Consider the following 25835-nt stretch of genomic DNA (forward strand, 5'->3'; position numbering starts at 1 on the left):
CAGGGCCTTCCTGACAGCATGCGGGTTTGGGTGCGGTGACATCAGCCGGCCACTCTGGAAGCGGCCGTGCAAAGGACTGAGGAGTGTGCAGAGGCTGACTTCCCAGTGAGGGAGCATCGAGTCCTGCGAGACCCAGCGGGGGGCAGGAAACCCCGTGAGCACAGCAGGGTGAGGCCGCTGGACAAGTGACGGGAGGAGCCCAAGGGGACCCCTAGCTGCCCAGGGCAGTTCATGTGTTGGCGATGTGGTCAGCCGGGACACAAAAGTCGGGACTGCCTGGTGATGGGGATCGGAGCAGTGGACTTTTGTGGATGGACTAGGACTGGGGCAGGGGAAAAGAGGCATGGGTTGGCCACCATCCCGGTGTGGGTAGGGAAAAGGACCCAGAGGGGTCTGGTGGACATGGCCTCCGCCCGCTCCTTTGTACAGCGGCACTTGGTGAAGCCGCACTGGCTTATCCCTGGTGGACGGATGTGGACTGCATCCATGGGGATAGGAAATGTTGTCCCGTGGCCCGGGTACCTCTCGAAATAGACGGGCAGTTTACCTGGAAGCGGGTGGGGGTAATTGAAGGGTTAGCTTACCCCGTGGTCCTAGGGCAAGACTGGCGCTTTCCCCTGAGGGGAAAGGCGGCCGGGGGGAAGCAACCAAGAACGAGGGGAAAAAGAACCCTGGAAAGGGAGAGCAAGGCCCTGGGGGAGGCGGATCAGGAGCAAGAGAAGGCCCCACAACCTCCGGGGGGAGAAGTAGAACAGCCTAGACAACAGAGCCAGGAAAGTAAACAGGAGGGAATGACTGAGGAGCCCAGGGAGCTCCCGGGGCAGGACTACCTGGGGGAGGGAGCCCTCGGGGAGATAGAAAGCGTTCAGCAGAGGGAGGCCCAACAGCAAAGGGACAGAGGACCTGGACCAGAGACAGGGGGCCGACTCGGGGCAGTGGGCTCTGAGCCATCACCCCCACTGGAAAGGAAAGAGGAGCCTCTGGCGCGGCCGGCCCAGCCGTGTGAATGGTGTGAGGACCTCTGGGTAAGCGTGGACCTGTGGGGTGCCTCACCCCCTACCCAATGTGGCTTTTGTGGGTGGGGAGTGCAAAAGCCCCATGGGGTTGTTTCAGGGGACCCCTCGGCTGGGCAGGGTGCCCAACCTCAGAATAAAATCCCTGGCCGTGGAAGGCGAGGCCGAGGAAGGCCAGGCCTGGCACCAGCTTAAGGAGGGAGGTGTGTAGCAGGGTGCTGGTGCAAAAGCACCTAATTACCCCTGCTCCCCCAGCTCCAATCAGGAGAAATAGATTGGGGCTGGGGAGAAGTCTGGTGCCTGGCCTCTGGAACTGGCTGCCCCTGTGGGCCTACTCCTTGAAGAGCTATAAAGGCTGGTTGGCAGCCAGTGCAAAGGGGGAATGGCCAGGGAAGGGGTAGTCTCCAGGCTGAAGGGAGACCCCCTGTAAAGAGGAGATAAAAAGCCTTGTAAGTTTGTACGTAGTTCCCACCACCAGCGATACTGTTTGTAAATAAAAGCCAGGGGTGCTGCAGTAAGAAAAGCCTCACAGTGCTTTATTGAGGGAGCACAGAGCTCAGCAGAGGGGGTGGCCCAGGATAGGACCCGGTTACAGGGGGTAATGAAGTGAACTATGCACATTTTTTGCAGTTGTACTCTTTCTTATCTGTCTGGTTTTCTTGATTGGTTCCTTCTGTAATGCAGGGTATATGTGCCCACCTCTTGCAAGGATCACACTGGACCTTTGATAAGTAACAATTAAGAAATGAAATCACAGAAGTTATCATGTTACACATACTTTGCATTCACTCATGCTATTCTTTCCACATGGCAGTGTTACCTAATATATGACTATCAGCATGAAGAAAATGATTACTCTCATTCAATCCTATGTTTCTTACCATCGTGCAATCCTCAATTTCTTTTTCACAGTTGATAAAGTTGCAGTATATGCAGTAGTCCTCCACGCTTTCTTAAAAATAAATATAGCATTATGAAATGATGAATATGGTATGACCAACACTGAAAATGCAAATCTTGATTTATTAATTGTCAATATTTTAATCCAGTCGATGGTTTGAACTTTTTTTCTTCTTTTTTTGGAATAATATTTTCTCAAATTTTTACTTTACTGCACCTGTATCTAAAAATGCAAATTTCATTCCACTGGTCGATCGATAGCAATCATTCACCCCATTCAAATTTTTCTGTACTTAAAGATATTATTGATTCATAGTCAACATTAGAGAACCAAACCTGTGAGATATCCCACTTTAGGGGTATTAAGATAACTGTCTACTATGTGACAAAGTTCCACTCTTCATGTTATCTTCACATGTGGCTAATGAGTCCACAATACATGGAAGAAAGTAATTACCTGACTCCTTCATTAGAAGAATTGCTATATGTCTTCTAAACGCAGTATTAGCCTCCTGTGTTGTTTCTACCACACTGATGTCTTTGTGCTGCAAATACGTTTCTGCAAACTAACAACACAGATATTTAGAATACACATTATAATTACCAGAGGTGAAAGTGGGCCGGTCCAGTGTACCGGTAAGTACTGGCCACTGGTTCTGGCCCGTACATGGCTGACATTACACTTCCGCTGTGGCGGTGCTTTATGCTTTAATGGCCCTGCCCCCTTTATCCCATCGCCCCCGCATCAGCGGCCCAGCCATAGGGTCCAGCAATGCTGTTGAATGCTTCTGGCAGGGCTGCCTATAGTGGGGGAGCAAAAGGGGCTCTGGGTTATGGTGATTTACAAGCGCCTGGTGCTCCTGGGCACTGCAGCAGCAGCTGTCAGGAAGGGCTGGCTGGTAGAATCTGGTCCCCCCAGCACCGCGCCTTCCACTGGAGACCCCATTCCTTCTTGGGGCCAGAAGTGCACCCCGTACACCCTGGCAAGGACACCGGTGCAGTGCCCACTGGTAATCTCTGGCATTTACTTTCAACATGGATAAGTAAACATACATAACCAATATGAATGGCAATTTGGTATTCAATACCTTTAAGATGAGTGGTCCGCAGTTGTGCCCATCACTTTGTCTGGGATGCTGAACAATTTTACTGTTCCAATCAGATGAGGATTTACTAGTTAATCGTTTGATGAAGTTTCTGAATTTTTCAGAGAGTACATTAGCAGACTGCAGAAATGAGCTTTGCTTTCCTTCCCCCACCCCCCCTCTGGTTTCTGGACATAGATAAAAATCCATTCTCTCTCTTTTTAATTAGTAATTGAAATGACTTATTGCTCACATATATACACACTTGTTTTCATATTATTGTCTCACACTTACACAATGTATCACCTGATTTGCTGTGCCCCATGTTGATAACACATTCTCAAACTTGCAACGTGCGACTGTTTCGTGTCCACATTCTGTGAAGTCTTTCCCCAGAGTCAAATCACACAAGTTCACTCAAAGTCCATTATTAAGCATATTCAGTAGAAGTACATGCTGTTTCAATGTTTACTTGTAGCTAACAGGAAGATATTAGTCTCACTATTGTTACATTCCCTTTAAAAAATTTTCAATGGAACAGTTAATGTCCAATGTAAAAGTAAGTATCTAATAAATCACCTCCAATTCCTCAGGCATGTTCTTTCATATCTGATCTCATCACACAAGGGGTCAATTATTAACAATTCCTTTTTTTTCCATCAAGGCTATCTGTAAGTTTCAATATATTCACAAATTTTATTGGTAATGAGATTTTTTTCAAAAACTTTATACTGATTTATCAACACACACAATATAAGCATATTGTGAAATCAATCAATTCTTTGCAGAATGTATTCTTCCAGGATACATGAACAATGTAAAGTGACAGTAGCGATTTTTTTATAACATTCACATTCCTCTTTCCTTTGCATGCACTGAACTCACTGAAAACCCGCAACAAGGGAAATTATAATACAATGCAAAACATCTTACCGCAATAATCCAATGACCTGGTGTGTGGTAAGGAAGCAATAATATATCATTTTGAAGTAATTCACTCTGTGTTTATTTAAAAAACAAAAAATTAGAAATTCAATTAGTTTCCAGTGAAGCAAACCATGAAATATACATTATATTGTATTTCCCAAAAGCATTACATGTATTACTATTAGACTACTCCTCCACATCAAACATACCACTGTATTTGCTGTTTCACACTGTGTTTAACTCACAATGAAATTGTGCTTTTCTCATGCTATGTATGAAAGTGTGTTAGCATTTACCTTCACTTTCATTTGAGTAGCTCTGCCTGAGAGAATGACAGTGGAAACTACTGATGAGATGGCTTGTACCTGTTGACAGTCAACAAAGTTATTAATGCATTTAATATAGACAGACATGCAAGGGATCCTTCGTTTTACAAATCAAATACGCATATGTAAGAGTGTCCTATAAAAACAAAATGATTTGTAATCAATGTGCTCTGTCTTACTTAATTTAAAAAATGTGACTAAGCTGTTTGCATGCTTGTATACAATTAATGGACCCACTGAACTGTACAGCAAAACTAATGTGGCCCTCTATTGTATGTCCGGTATGCATCTCAAAATACATTTTACTAAATTTTTGGCAGCAGTAAATACACAGAAATGTTGCGATATCAGGTGTCTGTTGTTATTTCAAGGGTATTTGGACTTAAACAATCATGTGAATGTGGCACAACATATTTACTTATTGAATCAATGTATACTTTCATGTATCATCACAGTAAGTAGCCTACCTTTCCATCTGCTTTCTCAACTACACAGCTCAAATATGCATCAATAACCTACAACACATGATGAAAGAAGTCCCGTCTCGCTCCTCAGCACGGACTACAAGATCGTAGCCAAGGCCATCTCGCTGCGGCTGGGGGCCGTGCTGGAGGACGTGATCCACCCAGACCAGACCTACACCGTCCCAGGCCGTAGCATCTTCGATAACCTGTATCTGGTCCAGGATCTCTTAGAGCTCGGGTGCAGGGATGGTCTGTCATTCGCCCTCCTGTCCCTGGATCAGGAGAAGGCGTTCGACAGGGTGGACCACGGGTATCTCCTGGGCACTCTGCAGGCGTTAGGCTTCGGGTCCCAGTTTGTGGGGTTTCTCCAGGTGCTGTACGCTTCCGCAGAGTGTCTGGTCAGGCTCAACTGGACCCTGACCGAGCAGGTCAGCTTCGGGCGGGGAGTGCGGCAGGGGTGCCCCCTCTCGGGCCAGCTGTACGCCCTGGCGATCGAGCCCTTCCTCTGTCTTCTCCGCAGGAGGCTGACGGGGTTGGTGCTTCGGGAGCCGGAGCTGCGGCTGGTCCTGTCGGCGTACGCCGACGATGTGCTCCTCGTGGTCCAGAACCCGGGCGACTTGGCGCAGGTGGAGGCCTGCCAGGCCGTGTACTCGGCGGCCTCCTCCGCCCGGGTCAACTGGGTCAAGAGCTCTGGCCTGGTGGTTGGGGACGGGTGGCAGGCGAGCTCCCTCCACCTTCAGGCCATCCGGTGGAGCGCGGGTCCGCTGCTCTATCTCGGCGTTTACCTTTCTGCCACGCATCCCTCTCCGCCGGAGAACTGGCAAGGTTTACAGGGCAGGGTGGCGGAGCGGCTCCGGAAATGGACAGGACTCCTCCGGTGCCTTTCCCTCCGAGGGAGGGCACTGGTGCTCAATCACCTGGTCCTGTCCATGCTCTGGTACCGGCTCAACACCCTGGTCCCGGCCCCGGTGTTCCTGACCAACCTCCGGAGGGTGGTGCTGGAGTTCTTTTGGCCAGGACTGCACTGGGTCCCTGCAGGGGTGCTCCACCTGCCCCTGGTGGAGGGAGGGCAGGGCCTGAAGTGCCTGCGCACTCAGGTCCACGTCTTCCGCCTCCAGCCACTGCAGAGGCTCCTTTATGGTGCGGGTAGTCCGGCATGGAGAGCCCTGGCACACGCCTTCCTGCGCCGCTTCCGAGGGCTCCGATATGACCGGCAGCTCCTTTATCTCGATCCGAGGGGCCTTCCTCGAGACCTCTCCGGGCTGCCAGTCTTCTACCAGGACCTCCTCCGGACCTGGAAGCTGTTCTCCACGACCAGGTCCGTGGCGGCCACCGAGGGGGCAGATCTCCTCGCGGAGCCCCTGCTACACAACCCTCAGCTCCGTGTGCAGGTGGCGGAGTCCCCCGCGGTGGGCCAGAGGTTGGTCCTGGTGGAAGCTACCAGGGTCGGAGACCTCCTGGACTACGTCCGGGGAGACTGGCTGGATCCCCTGATGCTCGTTCGGCGGATGGGGCTCTCCAGACCTTGTACTCCCCGGCGCGTACTGCAGGAGGTGAAGGCCGCTTTGCCGCCCGCTGCTTGGGCCTACCTCGACTGGGTCCTGCGTGAGGGCACGCCCCGCCCACCCCGAGCCCTCCGGACCTCTTCATCGGGCCCCTGCCCCGTGGACCCGACCGGCCCCCCCGCCCCTTCTCCGCCAGCCGGCTGCACGATCTGCAGCCGGTCCGTTTCCAAACCGCGCCAAGGAAGCAGCTCTACGCGCTCGTGCTCCACACCCTTCACTTCCTCACCCGCGTGTCCCGCCCCGACACCAAGTGGCGGGACCTCCTGCCACCTGTGGAGGGTGAGGAGCCCCGGTGGGCCAGCCTGTACTCCACCCTGGTCCCGAGGCCCGTCGGGGATATCAGTTGGCGGCTCCCCCACGGGGCGTGAGCACGGGCGTGTACTTGGCGCAGTTTACCCCTGTCCCAGACACCTGCCCCTTCTGCGGCGTGAGGGAGACCCTGGCGCACGTTTACGTAGAGTGCGCCAGGCTGCAGCCCCTATACCAGCTCCTCACTAATATCCTCTTGCGTTTCTGGCTGCACTTTTCCCCCCACCTCCTTCTCCACGCACTCCCTATCCATGGCCCCACGAAGTCGCGGGACCTCCTGGTCAACCTCCTCCTCGCCCTGGCAAAAATGGCCATCTACGTGACCAGGGAGAGGCGGTTGGCCAATGGAGACTCCTGCGACTGTGGGGCTTGTTTTCGATCCTTAGTCCGTTCATGTCTCCGGGCGGAGTTCCTCTGGGCGGCGTCCGCTGGCTCCCTTGACGCCTTCGAGGAGCAGTGGGCGCTGTCCGGGGTTCTCTGCTCGGTGTCCCCGTCAGGCTCCCTTCTTATGACCCTTTGACCGCACTCCTGTCCCTGTTCTTTTATTAGTTGTCCCCCGGAATTAGTGGGTTTCTGAGGCCCTGTGGTTCCTCCTCTTAGGCTCGGGGGGGGGGGGGGATCCGTTAGCATGGGGCGGGCTTGTGCCCGCCCCGTTTCCCAGAGACCCAATAGATGCATAGCCCTAATGGAAAAACTAACAGCTTGGCTCTTCTGCAAGCCTCACACTGCTGAATGAGCTTTAGGGTGGGGAAGGCTGTGCCTCCCAAACAGCCTGGCCCTGCCCCCTATCCGACCCCCACCCACTTCCTGCCCCTGACTGCCCCCCTCAGAATCCCCGACCCATCCTGCTCCTTGTCCCCTCACCGTCCCCTAGAGACCCACCCCCAACCACTACCCTGGCACCCCACCCCTGCTCCCTGTCTGCCTCAACCCCTATCCACCCACCCCCCGGAACACCCACAATCCAACCCCCACATTCCCTGCCCCCTGACCGGCCCCCCAACCTCCGCCCCCTCCCTGTGCCCTGACTGTCCCCAGGACTCCCTGCCCCTTAGCCAACGCCCCCGGCCCCAGCCTCACCCGGAGCCTCGGCACCTCGCGGAACAGCTGCAGCGTGTCTCTGGCGGGGCCTGAGCCCCGCTCTGCTCCGAGCCGCGTGGTCAGGGGGCGGGATTGCCATTCACAGTCTTTGTTTAGCCCTAAACTGATGATGTCAAATTTGCAAATGAACTGAAGCTCAGCAGTTTCTCTTTGAAGTCTGGTCCTAAAGTTTTTTTGCTGGAGGATGGCCACCTTAAGATCTGCTATAGTGTGGCCAGGGAGGTTGAAGTGTTCTCCTACAGGTTTTTGTATATTGTCATTCCTAATATCTGATTTGTGTCCATTTATCCTTTTCCTTAGAGACTGTCCAGTTTGGCCGATGTACATAGCAGAAGGGCATTGCTGGCATATGATGGCATATATTACATTGGTGGATGTGCAGATGAATGAACCAGTGATGGTGTGGCTGATCTGGTTAGGTCCTGTGATGGTGTTGCTGGTGTAGATGTGTGGGCAGAGTTGGCATTGAGGTTTGTTGCATGGATTGGTTCCTGAGTTAGAGTTACTATGGTGCGGTGTGCAGTTACTGGTGAGAATATGCTTCAGGTTGGCAGGTTGTCTGTGGGCGAGGACTGGCCTGCCACCCAAGGCCTGTGAAAGTGTGGGATCATTGTCCAGGATGGGTTGTAGATCCCTGATGATGCATTGTAGGGGCTTAAGCTGGGGACTGTATTTGATGGCCAGTGGAGTCCTTTTGGTTTCTTTCTTGGGTTTATCTTGCAGTAGGAGGCTTCTGGGTACAAGTCTGTCTCTGTTGATCTGTTTCTTTATTTCCTCGTGCGGGTACCATAGTCTTGAGAATGCTTGGTGGAGATTTTCTAGGTGTTGGTCTCTGTCTGCGGGGTTAGAACAGATACGGTTGTACCTCAGTGCTTGGCTGTAGACGATGGATCTTGTGATGTGTCCGGGATGGAAGCTGGAGACATGAAGGTAGGCATAGCGGTCAGTAGGTTTTCGGTATAGGGTGGTGTTAATGTGACCATCACTTATTTGCACCGTGGTGTCTAGGAAGTGGACCTCCCGTGTAGATTGGTCCAGGCTGAGGTTTTTGTGTTAAGATCCAAGGAGTTTGGATCGGTGTTCCCCAGGGAAAGTTTTGGGGGAACAGGGAGTGTGCTAGACACTGGAATTTCTAGCTGGTGGCAGCATAACCAGATCTAAACTAGGGTTTAAGTTTAGAGGAGTCCATGCAGGTCCCCATCTTGTGGACGCTAAAGTTCAAAGTGGGGAATAAACCTATGACAGGGGGTCTATGCAGGGGTGGGTGCAGTTCAGAGAGTAACAAAGCGTTTTGGGGTGCAGAGGGAGAGATGAGCGGAGCTAAACCTGTCCTGTCTCGCTAAGCAACAGGGGGATGTGACACCAGCCTGTGCTGCTTAGAAGAGCGTGGGCAGCCTGGAGACAAGGAGATCTTGGTCTCCCTTATGTAGCCCCCCCCCCCTCCCCCGCTAGGATCTGAGCCAACAAGAAATCCCATTCTGTGCTGGCTTGGGGATGTGACTGGGCTCAATGGGACCCAGCGGGTCTCTCCCAGGTCTCGGTCTCTTTCCCTTTTTCCCGGCACCCCATGCGACCTTTTACGAACCCATGCTCTGGCTGCACCCTGGAAACCAGCGATGGTGCTGGGTCAGAGCCGTTCTAACGCCCTCTTTCTCCTCTCAGCCGGAAGGGGGAGATCCTGGCCAGCCGGAAGGATTTCCGCATGAACACGTGCACCCCTCACGCCAGCGGAGCCTTCATGCTGGAGCTGGCGGGCCTCTCACCCACGCAGTGCTTCCAAGCAAGACGCCAGGCTGGGGACCTTGGCAGTGCTACAGGTGCAGGATTGGGCTGGGGATCTCCCCTTACCCTCCCATAGCCACTCCAAAGACCTCCTGGGAGGGGATGTGGGAGGTGCAGAGTCCATGGGAGAGGCCGACCTGAGGGGTATGGGGGAAGCTGGCTATACAAGCCAGCCTTGGTCACCAACCCAGCAGCTATTCAAGGGGGGTCCTCAGGGAGCCAAGGGCTGAGACCCCAGTGGGGTGATGCTTGGGGGACATCATTAACAAGTCTCTCCCTCTCCCCCGATTCTGCCTCATCCCTGCCAGGAGGGCAGACTGCCGCCCCGGGATCTGGAAACGCGCCCATGGAGGTCAGTGCCTGTGAGACTCCTATCCCAGTCTTGAACTTCTCTGAAAATGAAGGTGAGATGTGGCCAGTTTGGTGTGTGAGATCCAGGGTGCTGGCGGGCTTTGAATGGGGTGGCACCCCCATAGCATGGGCCCAGCAGGCTGGTTCCTAACCACAGGGGTCACTGGGGATGCTCGAGTTCTGCCTGGCCTATGTTATGAACGAAACCAAGTCTTGTTCTCTCAAGAGTTGCAGCCTTCAAAGGGGGTTGGTTTTCAGAATGGAAGGAGAGGTTCCCTCTCGGGAGCAGGGAGGGTGGAAGATGAGTGGCTTTCCAGGGGCTGTTCCTATGCTGGTTGTGGCCCCATGGATGGAAAGGGAACCAGGAGTGACTGTGCTCCTCTCTGGTAGGCGCTGTGGCACCAGACGGGGGTGGTGGTGATGATGATGCAGGAGGAGGAGGTGATTTCTTGCCTAATGCCCCAGAAGGGGGCGTGGAGACCAGTCCTGCTGCTGTCGAGCACATTCATCAGCAGAAGGTAGGAGAAGGGCCGTCGTTGTGGGGGTGGCATGGGGAGATGGGGCTGCCGCACTCACCCCTGTCCAGCAGCCTGGGGTCCCCACAGGCCCAGCTGATCACTCTCACCTCTGTACGATGCTTCAGGAAACGAACTGCCTTGTTCTCTGTCTGCTAGAGTGCGCCCGAGGGCAAGGGGTACATGCTGCGGGAACGGGCCCCGGCCGTGGAGCCCAGTGTCCACATCAAGGTGAGAGAGGTCTGTAGGGACACATCCAGAGGGGCAGCAGAGTCCCTTTGGGAATATGAGCAGTTCCCAGATAGTAACTCAGGTGGAGGCTGGTGATCTGGGAGCTTCCCCACGGCACTGTGTATGCCAGGGAGCCGCTCCCTATGGGCACAGGCCCTAGAGCTCATCACTGTGGGTCCTGAACTGGCTGCCTAAGCCATGCTTTGGTGAGACGGGGTGCTCCCTGCCTGCTCAGGGCGGGGGACTGCCGTGGGGAATCGAGTGGGAACTGGCAGCCTGGCCACCGAGCTGTCCCATTCACCGTTCACTCACGTTCTGTGCCAGGAGATGCTGGATCCGTGGCGAAGCCTTGACCCCTTTGACGACTCTGAGGATAAGCCCTTTAAGAAAGGTAACGGGGGGCCAGCTGATGGGTGGCTTGGCCTGGCTGCTCTCCGGGGTTTAGCAGCTGCTTGACCATAGCAGGGCCTGGGATGATATCCTAGCCTGGGTGTTTAGCCCCAGGAAGCAGGAACCACTGGAAGGGCGCCTGTGCTGTGAGCAGGGAAGCCCCCATCTTAGCGCCTCCTGCTGTCCATGGAGCAAACTACCGTTCCCCCTAGATGGGGGTGGCTAGTGGAGTGAACGTGGCTGCCCCATCCTGAGCTGAGCCGTGCGACCCGGAGAGAGTGTCCCTGGCTGCCTGGACCGGAGCACCCAGCCAGAGAGCGGCTGCAGCCCAGGCTGTCAGATATCCTGGGCTGCACTTTGACACCCTGATGCTGTAAAGCAAAGGGGCCTTCCTCCTTCCTGGCCAGCCCCAAACCCGTCTCCCCAGGCACTTGCAGGATTGCTCTGTGCTGGGAAGAGGGGTGGTGTCAGGCCCCAGCAGCACGTCTTCCAGTGCAACAGAGCCACAGAGCGTGCGGAGCTGCCTCTGAAGTGGAAGACAGATCCAGCGGGGACTACGCTTACAGACCTTGTCCTGAGTCCTGCGGCATGTGACTGTATGGCTGGGTGTCAGTGGCTGCTAACGCACACCCAGCCGCCCAGGGGTCTCCCTAGAGTCTGCGCCTGATGCTGGTGGCTGCAGAGACTGGCAGAGCCCCCCTCCTGCTTCCTTCCTTTTCCCATCCACTGTGACTGCAGCTTACTCCCTTCTCTGCACCCGGCTCCAGGCAGACCCTTCACGGTGCCGCATGACCTGGACAATGTGCCCGGCAGCAAGCGGAAGAGGCAGACACCCAGGAAGCTGCAGGACTTCATGAAGTGGTTCTCTGCAAGCCGTGAGTATCTTCGCTCCAGCTCTGCTCCCCTACCCTGCAGCCTGCTCCCTGGCAGGGCCCTTCTCTGCCGAGAGGCATGGCCTCTCGACGCCCACGGCCTCAGCATCATAGAATCTCAGGCTTGGAAGGGACCTCAGGAGGTATCTAGTCCCACCCCCTGCTCAATGCAGGACCAGTCCCCAGACAGATTTTTACCGCAGTTCTCTAAATGGCCCCCTCAAGGATTGAACTCACAACCGTGGGTTTAGCAGGCCAGTGCTCATGGCGGCTGGTGTCTGGACTCTGTCCTGGGGACTCCCCTTGTTCTAGCCACATGGGACCACAGCGCCCGCCCGCACCCCCCAGGTTCGGTGGCCCTTGTACTCAGCCTGTCTCCTGCCTGCCATTTGGTGTGGATCACAGGGACTCCCATCCAGCCCAGTAACCCGCACCAGCTGCATCAGGAAGGGACAGGAAACCCCAGAACAGAATATGCTGCCTGGGAATTCCCCAGCTGGGTAATGGATGTTGAAAGGCAGAGTGACCCCGTCAGCCTATTGTGATAACAAATTCCATTTAGTTCAGGCCGTCCCCCCTCCTCAGGTCCACACACACCAGAGACTCTTGCATTGCCTGTCGTAGAACTGCACTGTGGAGACTGTCAGGGGAAAAGGTGGGGGCTTGCAAGCCTGGGGAGGGGGTTTGAAATCATGGGACAGGTCATTCTAGTTGGGCGTTCTCGCCAAAATGATCGGCAGTGAAACACTTAATGGTGCTGACATTTAAAGCGGTGTCATCGTGATTCAGAGTCGGTCTAATAGGAGAATGGTACAGAGCTATTGGTTCAGACTGTCTGCAGACTCAGGCAGATACAGCTGCATCAGTTAGGCATGGTTCACATTGTCCAGGTTTTCTCTAAAGCTAAGGGCCCCAGAAGTGTCCTAAAAATGAAAACTCATTCTCTGGAGCCCTGTTCCGCTGCCAGGGATGCAGAGCTCATGGGCCCTGCCTGTAGGGGACAGTTCTTCCCAACATCTCTCTGTTACTCTGGTTTCTATTCCTTATACGTTGTTCCCTGCCTAATAGAATTGTGGGTGTTCTCATCTACAGATACTTGTCTGGTCCTTTCTGAGCTCAGTAAGGTCACTGCTACGAGAGGACTGAGCGCGGCACATGGCGTTTCCTCTCATCAGTGGCTGCCCTTTGCTCGGGTATCATGAGAGAGCAGAGAGCTGTATCTGATGTGACTGTCCCTAACCCACTGGTTTGCATCCCTCTATCAGGTCCTCTCGCCGCTTTTTCCCCAGTGGCGCAGGCCTCCTTAGGCTGCCCTGCCTCTCCAGAGCAGGTTCTGGTAACCCTGTAACCGTGTTGTGGTACCAGGGCTGGTAAAGTAGCGTGCATGGCCACGGGGCTCTTTGAGAGGAGGTGGCATCATCATCTGGCATCCGTGTTTGTCCATCTTATCCAGGCCCTATGGCTGTAGTAGCGGAGCCTTGCCATCTGTAATATGGGACTGAGACCCAGGGACATTGTGACTCACCCTAGGAGACACCGGGAGTCAGGAAGAGCAGGGACTTGAACCCAGGTCACCTCAATCCTCGGCGGGTGCCCAAAACACTGGGTCAGCCACGCATCTGTCCTTAATCCCACCCTTGCTCCCAGTAATCTGCTGGCTGGTGTCCGACTGACAGGGCTATCCCCACAGAACCCGGCTGGCTAATGTCACCCATTTCTGGTCTCTCCCCAGAGAACGACAGAACTGACAGCAGAACCACCAAGAAGAAAGGGCCAACGTTCGCTGGTGAGAGGGATGTGGCTGGTGATGTGTGCGAGAGGCAACATCCCTTTGCTGCCCACTCTGCTTGCGCTGAACGCCCCTTCGCTCCCCTCTCACACCCAAACGCCTCTGGAGCCTGCTTTTCACGGAGCCCTGCAGAGCAAAATCAAAGAGTGCGTCAGCGCTGTCCCAGCCCCAGGGCGTTCCTCCGGGCTTGTCTACGCTGGAAACGCTCCAGCGGGACACTGCAGTGTCGACACTAGCTGTGCTGACGGGAGGGGTTCTCCCATTGACAGGGCCAATCCGCTCTTCTTGAAGAGCCTGTCTACACGGGGACTTACGTCAGCTTTGCTGCGTTGATCCAGCATGTGGATTTTCACACCCCCTAGTGATGTCACTTGGTTGACGCACTTTTCTAGCATATACCAGCTCCCATGTGGTGGGAGATCCAGGCGGTGAGGTGGAGGGTCGGGGGGAGAATGTGCTTTGAGCCCTCTTCCCACCGGGACACACACATCCCCACCCCAGGGAGCGCTGGGCCAAACTGGTTGGGGTGGGATGCCCAGCCAGCTGTCTCACTGCAGGGGGATGGGAACTGCATGCCCTGTTGGTTAGCAGAAGCTCCCGCACCAGGGCTTGGGCTGTGTGTGCCTGTCCTGGAGCTCTTCCTTCCCTCGGGGGCGAGGGTGGAACCCAGCCAGTTTGTGACTGCAGCCAAGCCAGGGCTGTGCCTAGAGCCCGCGGGCAGGAGCCGTGCCGGGTGTCCCTGCCACGCAGCCCGGCTCCATCTGACTCTGCCTGGCAGGGCAGTTCCCATGCTCCCACTGTGTCTTGGCAGATCTGGAGGTTCTGTACTGGAAGCAGCTGAAGGAGCGGATGGCCGCGCAGAGGAAGCTGCAGAAGAGAATGGTGAGGCAGCAGCGACGCTGGGGCACGAGTGCGAATGGGAGGTGCCCTCGGTCTGCCTGCAGAAAGGGGCAGGTTCCTGTGAGCGCCCTGGGTAGCACTTGGGCAGCCACAGGGATTGGCCAGTGGCTAGGGCACCTTTCCTAGGGCAGAGACCACGTAGGCAGCCCCACCCAGCATGCAGATGACTTCCTGGAGCAGGAGGACGTCCACCCGGTAGCCCTGGAGCAGCTGGCTGAGGGGACCTGTAGTCCCAGCAGATCCCCTTTCTTGTCAGACTGGTGGAGCCTCATTTACCCTGAGGGGCCTGTGCTGGCAATGTGTCTGAGCCTGGGAGCTCAGCAAGGCTACGCAACAACGTAGAGTGGGCGTTACCATAGCTGGGCACCTGTGGACTGTGTCCCAGCATGCAGTGCTCCAACTTACCATGGAGCACTGCATGCTGGGACCTGTAGTCTCCATGGGTTGCAGCTATGTTAGAGATGAGTAGAGCCCTACCACAATCCACAGTCCATTTTAATCAGTTTCATGGTCAGAGGGTTTTAAAATTGGTCAATTTAATGTTTTCAGATGTTTACATCTGAAACTTCAGGGTGTTGTAACCGTGGGGGTCCCGATCCAAAAAGGGGTCTTGGGGGATGGGGTGTCGCAAAACCCATCTGGCCTGTGGGTTCATCAAAACCTGCCTATGTTAGGAGAGTGGTGTGTGTCCCCACCCCTGAACATGTGCACGTACCCAGCTGCTCAAGTAGCAAGCCCCATGTGCTTCCCGGGGACAGCGAGCCCCCTGGCGCTGGGGAAGTCAGGTCCCCGTTAGTGGGTTGGCAGGGTTTCTGTGATGGCTGGCGCTGTCTCGCAGTGGCAGCGCCATGCTGCTCTCAGCTCTAGCTTCCCCTTCCCTTTCAGGCCCCTGCACGATCCCTGACTCCCTGAGCTATGAGGAGCTGGTGAGGAGAAATGTGGTACGTACCCATCCCTTGAGGGGTTGGCGCAGAGCGCAGGGCCCCTCTGCCTGAGCCTGGCTCTGCAGTGCCACCTGCCCATTGGCCTTTCTTGCTGCCTGGGAAGCCGGGCCCTTCCTGATGCTGCAGCTATGGGCCGTGGCTTTCCAGAGATGCCTGTAAATGTTCATTGCCTCCCAGCCCAGGAACAAGAGGGATGGGGGGGGAGGCTGGACTTGTTAGCAGGTTGGAAAGCCTCCACCCAGCTGGGCCAGGGACAGCATTGGATTCTCTCAGCCTTTTAGCTGTCTGACCCTCCATTTCTAGCCTGTGCTGTTAGAGGGCCAGGCCTGAGCTCTCCAGCGGAGAGAGGGAGCTGCCCCGCTGCTCTGTGGGGTGGGCCCTCAGTGCTGGAGGGGTGAGCACCACCACTCCCATTGCAGCTGGGGGACTGCGCCCCTGCCAGCGCTGCCCCAGGTGTGGGGAGCGGCCATGTCTGGAAGCGCTGGCATGAGTGACCCCTGCCCATGACTATTTCAGTGTTCCCCTGAGCCCGGCGGGGAGGTGGGAATGAGGCAGAGCTGGGGCGGGGGTTGGAATCTGCCCCCCCTCCTCCTTTTCCCTGATTCCGCCCCCATCTCTCCGGCCCCAGGAGCTGTTCGTTGCCAACTCCCAGAAGTACGCCCGCGAGACGGTGCTGTCCCAGCGTATCCGTGACTGGAAGGACAAGATGGAACCCAAGCTGCAGGAGCAGGTGAGGCTGGAGCATGGGAGCCTGTGCCCAGCTGTGGGGGAGCTGTTCTGGGCAGAGGCCGGGCTGGGCTCTCTGCAGGGATGAGCCCCAGGGGTGGGTGGAGTGCACAGCAGAGGGCTGGGAGCGAGGGTGGCTGGGCCCCTGGCAGTGGGGCACGCAGGGTGTTGCTGAAGGGAGGCTGGAGAGCACGTCCCTGTCCCCGTGCAGCTTTGGCCAGAGCTCTCAGCCTGGCACTCTGCTCCCTGCAGGGAAGCCCATGCCTGGGTCCCACTCCCTGGCAAGCATGGCTCTCACCCTGCTGACTTAAAGGCGCTGCCACCTCCCCGTTGCACTACAGGCCGAGCACGTCTGATTGGCCGCTGCCTGGGGAATGAACAGCGGCATAACCTAGAAAAGAGCCCAGGGCTGGGTGGCTCCCAGCACTGTTGCTGCCCACCTAACCCTGGCCCATAGCCCCCTCTGCCAGTCTGAGGGCACCTCTGGCATCTGCCGGTGCCCCCCAGCCTGGGCTCCCCCCACAGCTCTGCCGGTGCCCCTCAAACCCAACCTGCAGCCCCCCTGCTGTCCTGCCTTTGGCTCCCCCCACAGCTGTGCTGGTGCCTCTCAGCCGGGGACAGACAGTGACAGTTGTAACTGCCTGGGTCCTCCCCCGCTCCCCCAGCTAGTGGCCATGGGTGAGTGGGGCTTGGCCTGGCCCCTCAGACACTGCGCCCAGTGCTAACTCCCCCTCTCCCGCGCAGGAGGAGCGAGCCGCCTTCGACATCCACAGCTACGGGGACCAGCTGGTGGCGAGCTGTGGGCGGCTGGGCGAGTGGCACTCCTTCGCCAGCCTGGTGGCGGGGAAGCCAGCCTTTGAGGTGTGTCGCTCCATGAAAGTGACGTTATTACATCTCTGAATATTTTTCCATTCAAATGTAAAAGGCGAGTTTATAAAAACATTAGATAGAAACAAAAAAAAGTGATAAAACAGACACAGTATAACAAAACAAGTTAAATTTCATTGCAAGTCTTTTTTAAACATAAATGGGAAAAATAATAAACACAGCAATCCATGATAGTAAACATTTATCTACTTTGCATTAAAAATGTAAGTAGGAAAAAGTTCTTGTGCAGATATTAAGACAGCATTGAGATAAAAATCATACATTAACAACAAAAACTACTACATCAACTACCAACACCACCTGCTATCAAACTAAACAAATCTTTAACATGTAATCCATTTTTCACTATTGATGCTGTTCGTTTACTTTTTGCACTTGGCTTGGGACAGGGGAACTAGTCCGTTTCACTTCCTTTTTTGAGTCCGTTTTACAAGCTGCAAGTTGTGCATGACCTTAAGTTTCACAGCACTGCAGGGGACAATTGATTTTTTTTTAAACCTGTTTTTATTGAAATTTAAAAGACATTTATGAAAACAATTGTATTTCTATCAAGTTGGGGTTTGTTTTTTTAATTCCCACCTCTCACTCCCCCCAACTCCCATGCTTAAACATTGAGTCCAGGAGAAGCTGACACTGTCCCACTTTAAACAAAGAAATAGATAAGTAATCTAATTAGCCTGTGGCAATGTCTCCCCAAGGAAAGTGAGGGAAGCCCCATTAACAGAGTCACTTAAAACTAGAATTGGAGAAGAAACAGTAGGGAGCAATCCTGCACTGGCCCTGGGAGAATGGGATAGATAAGATCTAATGGGCTTATCCACCACCTCTAATTTCTAGGTTAAGTGATCTAAGCATCAGGTTTGAAATAACTAGACTATTTTTGCCTGGCTGCCCCCCCCTGCCCCCCCCCTGCCCCCAGAGTGGCCTCATTCCAGGGGTGCCGTTTGTGTGTAATTTGTGAAGTGCTATGGGATCCTTCATGTACAGATACATGAGCTATCATTATTCCTACTATAAGAGAATCAGATGGATACCTGAGGACATCAGTTGCTCTTAGCGCTGATGACTTGCGATGCCATAGCCAGGGTTATGTAGGGCTGGGAGCCTGCCAGCAGAGTAGAGCAGGGGAGATGTGGAGGGAGAGCAGTTAGAATGAAACAAACTGACACACATAAGGAAGTTAACCACTTTGTAAACACTACAGGTAATTTTCTTGGATTAGGATATTAACCTAATCCACCACATTTGCTTACTTTGTACTTTCTCCATCTTTCCATCCCTCCCCTTTTCCTTCCTCTACTCCTCTTTCTCTCTCTTTCTTAATTAGACAATGAATTGAAATGAGAATCTGAATTCCATTCACCCCTGTTGTGGTCCAGATGCTTAGCTGGTGCAAATGGTGATGTTGATGAAGCTATGCTGATTTGCACCACCTGAGGATTAGGCTGTCTCTTGTCACTGCTTGATAGATATTCAGGTTCTAATTAAAAAGGAATTGCAGTTATTTACGATCATAGTAAATCTGAGATGTTTTAAGAGTATAGATGATCAAATCTAGCCCCTGGTCAGGGTTGGAGAGAGAGTCCCCTGTTGAAGGATGTTCAAATGTTATGAAGGTTGGCGGGTGGAGGGAGGGAGCACAGAAAGGGGGGAAATTTCAGGTTGCATAATCAAGAACATTTTCTAACAGTGAGGGGTCTGCTGAAGGGTGGAAGCATCTTACCCAGAGAAAACCCCATGCTTGGTTTTGTTTGGTTTTGTTTTTTTTACAGTGCAAATATTTGTAATTAAAAATAATATTATGAAGTGAGCAGTGTACACTTTGCATTCCGTGTTGTAATTAAAATCAGTTAATTTCAAACAAGAACTGGACCAAGCTCTGGAAAGGATCTACAGAAAGGATACACCTGTACTAGGGCATGAGGGTAGGGAAAGGACTCACTGGTGTAGACTCTGTTGTCTCCAGTTCCAACATTCACACACTTCTTGCATGAACATGGCTTTCCACACACATACAGAGCCTATTCCTGGAGCCAGCCAGGGTCCATATGAGGAAAGCCAACTTCAGAGCCATGCAGCACACCTTGAGTCAGACCCAGACAGGCACCTCTTAAAGAAGAGAAGGAGAGAGAGACCCTAACCATCCTGCAAGGTGCCAAGCCCCTCCACTGGAGTCAATGGGAGCTGGGGGACTCCACACATCTCAGGAGTCAGGGTCAGGGCCCTAAAAAACAGAGGCTGGATAAGAGAAACGGAAGAAAGACTGGGAGAGGGAAAGAAGAAGGAGAGGCCTAAGGGTTATAGTTGCTTTGCGTCCCTTGAGGGTGCCATGCTGACTGGTACTGCTGGCACCCAGCTCTACTCAGGAAGGACGTCGCGTTGACAGAGGCATTCTGGAAGTGGTAGCCCATCTTCTGTCTCCATGCTGGCATAATCCATGTTCGCTGGGAAGCCATGATAAAAGTTCATCTTTTGCTGGCTGAAGAAGCCCATTGCCTGCTGGGCGCTGCAGGCTCCCCCGGCTTTCCCAAAGAACCCCTCCTCCTCGATAGCCACGAAGGGATACAGGCTCTGGCCACTCCCATAGGTCTGGCTGCTACCATAGCTCTGATGCACATTGGTCACAGTCTGGATGTTCCTGCTGGCACTAACTGGACAACCCTGGTGATAACTGGGGTTGAAATCCAGGTAACCTGCCTGATGAAATCCATTGGGGGAGAGAGAGAGAGAGAGAGAGAGAAGGTGGTTCAATACACAGGTATAAGCAAACAGTACTGAGGCTCCAATAGCACAAACCAGGAGATTTCGTGGTATTCACCCACGAAAGCTCATGCTGCAAAACGTCTGTTAGTCTATACGGGGGGACGGATGGACCCGAAGGAGCCACAGGATTCTTTGCTGCTTTTACAGGAGATTATAAACTCTTTGGGGCAGGGACTGCCTTTTCTTTATATATATCTCCAGTGCACACTGGGGCCCTAAGATCTATGCACTACCACAATACAAGTACCAATATCCTAGAGGTGAAAGATCCCCTGCTCCTCCTGGGTTGACTGGATTGCAACTGGTGTCCATATGCCATTCTCTAATCTAACCAGTCCCTCGACCTGAGATCCTAGAAGTGGAAAGTTCTGCTCTCCTTCCCCCAGATCCATTCAATCCCCAATGTAGGCTAAAATGACATGATACAGTAAAGAGAGACTGAATGAATGCTGTACTGGAAACACTGAGCAAGGGCTGGTTACTAAGCCCATGAGCATCCCATATTAACCGGATAGCAAACACGTACATTAGATAGATATTATAGGTCCCCTTGGTAACTGCCCATAATGAAACCTCTTCTTACTTGGGATAGGCGTGTCCCTTTTTCCATCCACTGAGTTTCCTTCTGGCATCGTTTAAACTTGATCCGTTGGTTTTGAAACCATGTTTTTACCTGGACATGATAGGGCATAAAAATCCCTTTTTAGACAGAGCTCACAAAATATTTATAGACAATACATAAAGAGATTGCTTCACCCAGCACTGAAATGCAGCCACCTCTGGGCTGGAACATGGCAGGCCATAGCAATTATATACAACAATTTAGGAAGTGAAGAACACCACTATATCCAGCTGAAAATGGGAGAATGTAGGGAGGTCAAATATAATTACAATCACTGGGACAGACACCCCTACTGCAAATTACCACAGGTTCTTTCATGATCACAAATAGTTAGAACCTCCATTTTTGTATGAAAGATGGGTCAGTCCTAAATTAGAGTCATCCACGCGGCTTTCTGCAGCACAGCACCCAACAGGATGACACTGTAACACTAGTGTCAGTACTGAGAGTAGAGAGTACACCTAAGTTGCCCATACTTTCTCCGCAGCGCAGCACCCCCTGCCTTCATGCTGGGGCAATGAGGTCAGCAGTGGCTCCAAGAGTATAGTGAACGCTACTTACAGAACAAGCAGGAACTGACTCATTGCATGCCCCTTGCTTGAGTCTTGAACACCTGTGCAAAGTGGATGGCTAATCCTAGGTGAGCAAGAGGGGACTTCTGACACTGGTAGCATTTCACAGCCTCCTTGCACAGATGTAAATTACAACAGAAGAGACGAGACAGTGGGGAATCTGGCCTTGCCTTGGAGCTCTCCCACTGAAAAACCGACCATGTTTGTAAGACCCCACCTCAAATCAGGGATGCAGCCCAGCCACTAGGATGCCAACACTCTACAGAAGCAGATCTCGGTGTTCACCTGCTTGTAAGTGAGCCCCAAGGCTGAGCCCAGCTCCCGGATCTGCTGGGGGCTGAGGTATTTCTGGCTCTGGAACCGCTGGTGCAGGGTTTGCAGCTGCTCCTGGGAGAAGGCCCTGCGGCTCTTGGCCTTCTTCACCCCTCCCCCGCATTCCACCCCACCCATCTGGATCGCAGGGTGTGGGGATGGGGGCTTCGTGTTGGGGCTGCTGGCTGAGTCCGGGGTGTACTGCATGCGTGTTCCCGAGCTGGAGGAAGCTGGAGAGAGCTCTAGGGAGGGAGAAAGGAAAGTGGCGCATTAAGGGCGCCTGCAGCGTGACAGGAGACGTTCATCCCTAGGGGATACCGATTTGCTTTTGGTCGGTGCCTGAGCTCCCTGCTCGGGAAACGTGCCTATTGCATGTAACGGCAAAGGGTCACACGACTTAACGGGGTGTCTCAACCTCGCTGCAGGGACACCCCGCACAAACAGCCGCGAAAACTGAAGCGCTCTCTGGCGACGCCTGATGGGGGTTCCTGGCACTGCGGGCTCTAGGGTTAAACGCCACCACGGCGCCAGCTGCTACAATTCCTATTAGAAAGAAATGCTGGGGCCGGAGCCAGGGGGAGAACGTGCCCGAAGTAGTAACAGCGCGGATCAGCCTGGAGAGCAAGATGCAGGGCAGCCTCGGGGAAGGCGCTGTACAGAGCAATTCCCCATTGGCCCCGGGGGGTAAATTGGCTCCTGAGGGCTGGGAACAGCCTGAATTCGCTCTTTTCTCCCCGGTGTTGTCCGTGGGACAGGCACGGGGGGACGGACGGACCCGAAGGAGCCCCAGGAGTCTGCATGCGCCTTGGGAATCCACAAGAGCCAGACACCAGCAGCATGACAGACTCAGCAGCACCTTCGCAGCCTGGCTGGGCACCGGGAGCTCTGGGCCACCCTCGCTAGAGACACCACCAAGGAGCTACCTGTCCCCCACCCAGCCCTGGGAGCCGATCCCTGTGCAGAGATCACACCCCTCACAGCCCCCGACTCAGGCCCTTTCGCCTCCTCCCAGGAAGGGAGCAAGGCCTGATTTGGTCCAGAAGTGGAGCCGGGACAATGGCTAGAGCCTGCCTCCCTTCCTGGGTCTGGATCACCGCGGTGCCCTCCCTGGCACCTCGCCCGCCTCCTGGGACCTCGAGCCCTGCCCCAGCACCGGGGGGGGGGGCTTATTGCTACTTCTCCCTGCGCCCCCCACGGGCTCTCGCGCCCGGTTAGCCACAGGCGGGGCCACAGCGCCCCCGCTTTGCACGGCTGGAGCTTTCAGCGGGCGCGCCCCGGCCTGTTGCGGACTGGAATTGGTCCAAGCAGGACAGCCCAGTGCCCGAGCTGCAAATGGCCGGGACCAGGCAAGAGGGGCCGGGGCTGGTGGTTTCCCTTCCCGGGCCAGACATGTACCAATCCCCATCGGAAAGTGGGTCCCTCCCAAGCCCCCCGCAACCCCTCGCCCGGCTTCTCTCTGAACAGCCCCCCGCACCCCCACACAACTCGATTTAAACACGTCTGGCTTCCCCCCACTGAAGGCAGCGTTGGCGTTTAGCGTCCAGGAAGCAGGAGCGGGTCTGGGTCTGGGTCTGTTCTGAGGGGCGTCCGCCCGCCCGCACCAACTTGCTGCCAGACAGGACTGGTTATTGCACCTAGGAGTGAAATACCCTCTAAGCTAGTTTGGGTCGATCTTCCCCCAGATTAGACAGCGTTTCGGACTCCCTGTTCCTCCCTAAAAAATAAGGTAGCAGAATCTTTTGGGGAGAGGGGGAGGTCACTTGGCTATGGAGATAGAGGAAAGCTATTGAGATGAGCTCTCCCACACCCGCCCCTTGTTGAGTCATTCCAGACAGCAAGATTGATGATGATAATTTTCAGTCATTCCAAAATTGGCGTACCTGGATTATGGAGGGTCTTCTCCTCTGGCTCTGGGACCGGGACATCAGCATCTGCTGCCTCTTTGTGGGGGACATTGTCCATCTCCGCTGGGCAGTTCCAATAGTAGTCGCCATACCTTATTCCAGTTCCTACCACGGCTGGGTAAGGCTGGTAGGGGGGCATTGCCAGGTGGGCACTCATGGATGTTTGTGTTTGGGGAACATTACCCCCAAATAAACCCCTAACCTCAGAGAAGACAAGGTGGAGATGGAGAGGGGCAAACTCTATCAGACAAACACACACACAGATGCCCATAGAGTGGGGGTAGATTTATGCCCTTCCTAACTTTGCCTTGATTAGAGAGCATTTTCAAGGCCATTGTCATGTTAAAAGTAAGTTGATTGGAGGGGAGTGTCTGTGGATTGGGAGGAGGAAGAGTGTGAAGGGGATGGGGGCGGAGTGAAAAAAAAAAAGCTCAATTTGGATAGTTTACAAACACTGTTTGCAAAACTTAATTGTAAAAACGGATCCCCAAAGCCTGTTCACCCCTGCTGTGTGTGAGCTGTAATGTGTACAGTCGCTATGATTCAGAGATCTATCATTGCATGGGCATGCTAGAGATACAGAGCGGTATGTAGACATACCTAGGTATGTTTCAGAGTATGTTGACAGTATTATATCAACAGCAGATCAGTTCCATGGCTGGATAATTAAGACAGATAATCAATAAGAGAGAGACAATTATTGATTCCCTTTCCCCTGATGTGTAAAGTATTATTAAATAAAGGTGAGGTAGACAGGCCATTAAATGGCCAGCACTCTGGAACAGACTTACTCAGATTGGCAGAAAGGTGCCTGAAATTTGACTAGGAATCCTGTGGCACCTTATAGACTAACAGATGTTTTTGCAGCATGAGCTTTCGTGGGTGAATACCCACTTCTTCGGACTAACACGGCTACCCCTCTGATACTAAAATTTGGCTATCCTTTATGCAGAGTGGAAACATTTTAATATACAAGGAAGGGTAACTACAGAATTTCCTTCTCACTTTAAGAATGGGTAGTAGGCCTGCCATTATTTCCATTAATAAGTAAATGGTAAACCTCCCCCCCCCTTGACTTCAGTGTCAGGATCAGGTCCTTTTTGAGTATACATTTTGGAAACATAGGGAGGCACCCCTTGTTAGTGCATACAGCCCCCTCTTTCCCCAACCCAGAGTTTCCCCCGTGGCATGAGGATAGCATGTATGTCTGCACTGCAGATTGAAAAACAGGGCTATAATTGCAAGCAGTTAACCACTCAGCCTCCTTGCAAATTAATGCAACAATATTTTAGAGTTTTTTTCCTCTCTCTACCAGTTATCTAAATCTATGAATTGTGCAGAGGTGAGTTCAGAGCAGATTTGCTCATTTGATGAGCTTTTTGGTATTAACAAAATTCCCAGGATTGGATTTAGAGGGAGGCAACGTGTAGCTCCACCTTGCACTTCTTACTCCTTTTCATGCCTTTTGGCAGGCTGTTTCTGCTCATTTTTCAAACCTATTCCCTAATTTTTGCTCTTAAAAAAAACCAAAAACCTTGTTTACTATGTTCTCTCCTCCCTCTCTTTTTCTCCTCCCCAACCCTAGTGCAAAAAAAAAAAATCTCCACTTAAAAATACATTTCCAAACACCTTCAAAGTGCAAACAAAATTGCATTAATGTATAAAGGTGTTAAATAAAGCTTAATTTGGGGGCCTTAGCTTTAAAAGTTAAGAATACTTAATTTATTTTGGAGTGGAAAGAAGGCAAAGTTGCTATTATTTTCATTTAAAAAATGAAAAATAAATACTGGGAAGATCATTCCTCTTCTGCAATCAATGGATTCAAAAAAATCTCCAAATCTGATGGGGGAGGAGCATTGAGGAGCTTCTCTGCAGCACATTCACTTGAGGGAGGAGGGGAGGAAGTTTGCAGGATGAATCTGAAAAATATCGAGTTTGAAAAGCACACCTGCAGAACATGTGCAGGAAAAAATAAAGTTGCTGCAGAACCCCAGGCTTGAGCTGCCTGAGCCTGAGCCACTGAAGTCAACAAACTTTGCCAAAGTGCCTTTGATTTAAGTGGGGGGGGGCACGATGCCTTTGAATTTGATTGGTGAATTTTTTTCCAAGCCCCTTCTCCCTGCAAAATAATCCAGAGACAGAGACAGAGACAATAGCTTCCCACACACACAGACCAGACCCCCCTCCCCGCAATGAAATCAGTCAAAGAAAGGGGGAATGAGAGACAGCAGACACCCCCTCCTAAAAGAATGCAAAGGTATCAGGAATTTGGCACCAGACATACACACAAACCTCCAGCGAAAATACCACTGCAAACCTCTTGTGGAGTTGAGCCAGCATAGATCTGCAGCCCATTCACTTGGGAACAAAGGCACCTGTATTAAGCTATACTTGCACTTCAAAGCGCTAAGTGTAGCCAAAGCGCCAGTGCTGTCTGTACTCCACCTGGAGCCTTTGGTGTGCTGGCCACAGTAACAGCCCACTTTGATGAACTCTTAATTAAGTGGGATTTTGTTCCTAAATTAGATTGCATGGGCAGTCGGGCAGTGAACTAGGAACCCAGGGAAAACCTAATCAGGCTAAA

At 53.1% G+C, this 25835-nt stretch overlaps 2 protein-coding genes and 1 long non-coding RNA gene across 3 annotated transcripts; 1 reads left to right on the forward strand and 2 right to left on the reverse strand.

Moving 5' to 3' along the window:
* Positions 1-1686: 1686 nt before the first annotated feature.
* LOC123361497 lies at positions 1687-2440 on the reverse strand. The gene is made up of 3 exons (XR_006576170.1): positions 2371-2440; positions 1895-1965; positions 1687-1735 (listed from the first exon to the last, which is right to left on the reverse strand). It is a non-coding gene; the product is annotated as an uncharacterized LOC123361497 (long non-coding RNA).
* Positions 2441-9277: 6837 nt separating this feature from the next.
* LOC123361469 (condensin-2 complex subunit H2-like) lies at positions 9278-17090 on the forward strand. The gene is made up of 12 exons (XM_045001435.1): positions 9278-9309; positions 9353-9507; positions 9781-9876; positions 10214-10341; positions 10498-10569; positions 10894-10960; positions 11727-11834; positions 13564-13617; positions 14432-14530; positions 15406-15461; positions 16093-16194; positions 16935-17090. Exons 1-12 carry the CDS (start codon positions 9278-9280, stop codon positions 17088-17090), a joined length of 1125 nt encoding a protein of 374 aa, XP_044857370.1.
* A 2346-nt stretch (positions 17091-19436) lies between these two features.
* LOC123361466 (homeobox protein NANOG-like) lies at positions 19437-23408 on the reverse strand. Its single transcript, XM_045001432.1, has 4 exons — positions 23228-23408; positions 21321-21589; positions 20425-20514; positions 19437-19775 (listed from the first exon to the last, which is right to left on the reverse strand). The coding sequence occupies exons 1-4, from the start codon at positions 23406-23408 to the stop codon at positions 19437-19439; spliced, it is 879 nt and encodes a 292-aa protein (XP_044857367.1).
* Positions 23409-25835: the final 2427 nt, after the last annotated feature.

This window comes from Mauremys mutica, unplaced genomic scaffold, assembly GCF_020497125.1.
Source record: "Mauremys mutica isolate MM-2020 ecotype Southern unplaced genomic scaffold, ASM2049712v1 Super-Scaffold_2380, whole genome shotgun sequence".
NCBI lineage: Eukaryota > Metazoa > Chordata > Testudines > Geoemydidae > Mauremys > Mauremys mutica.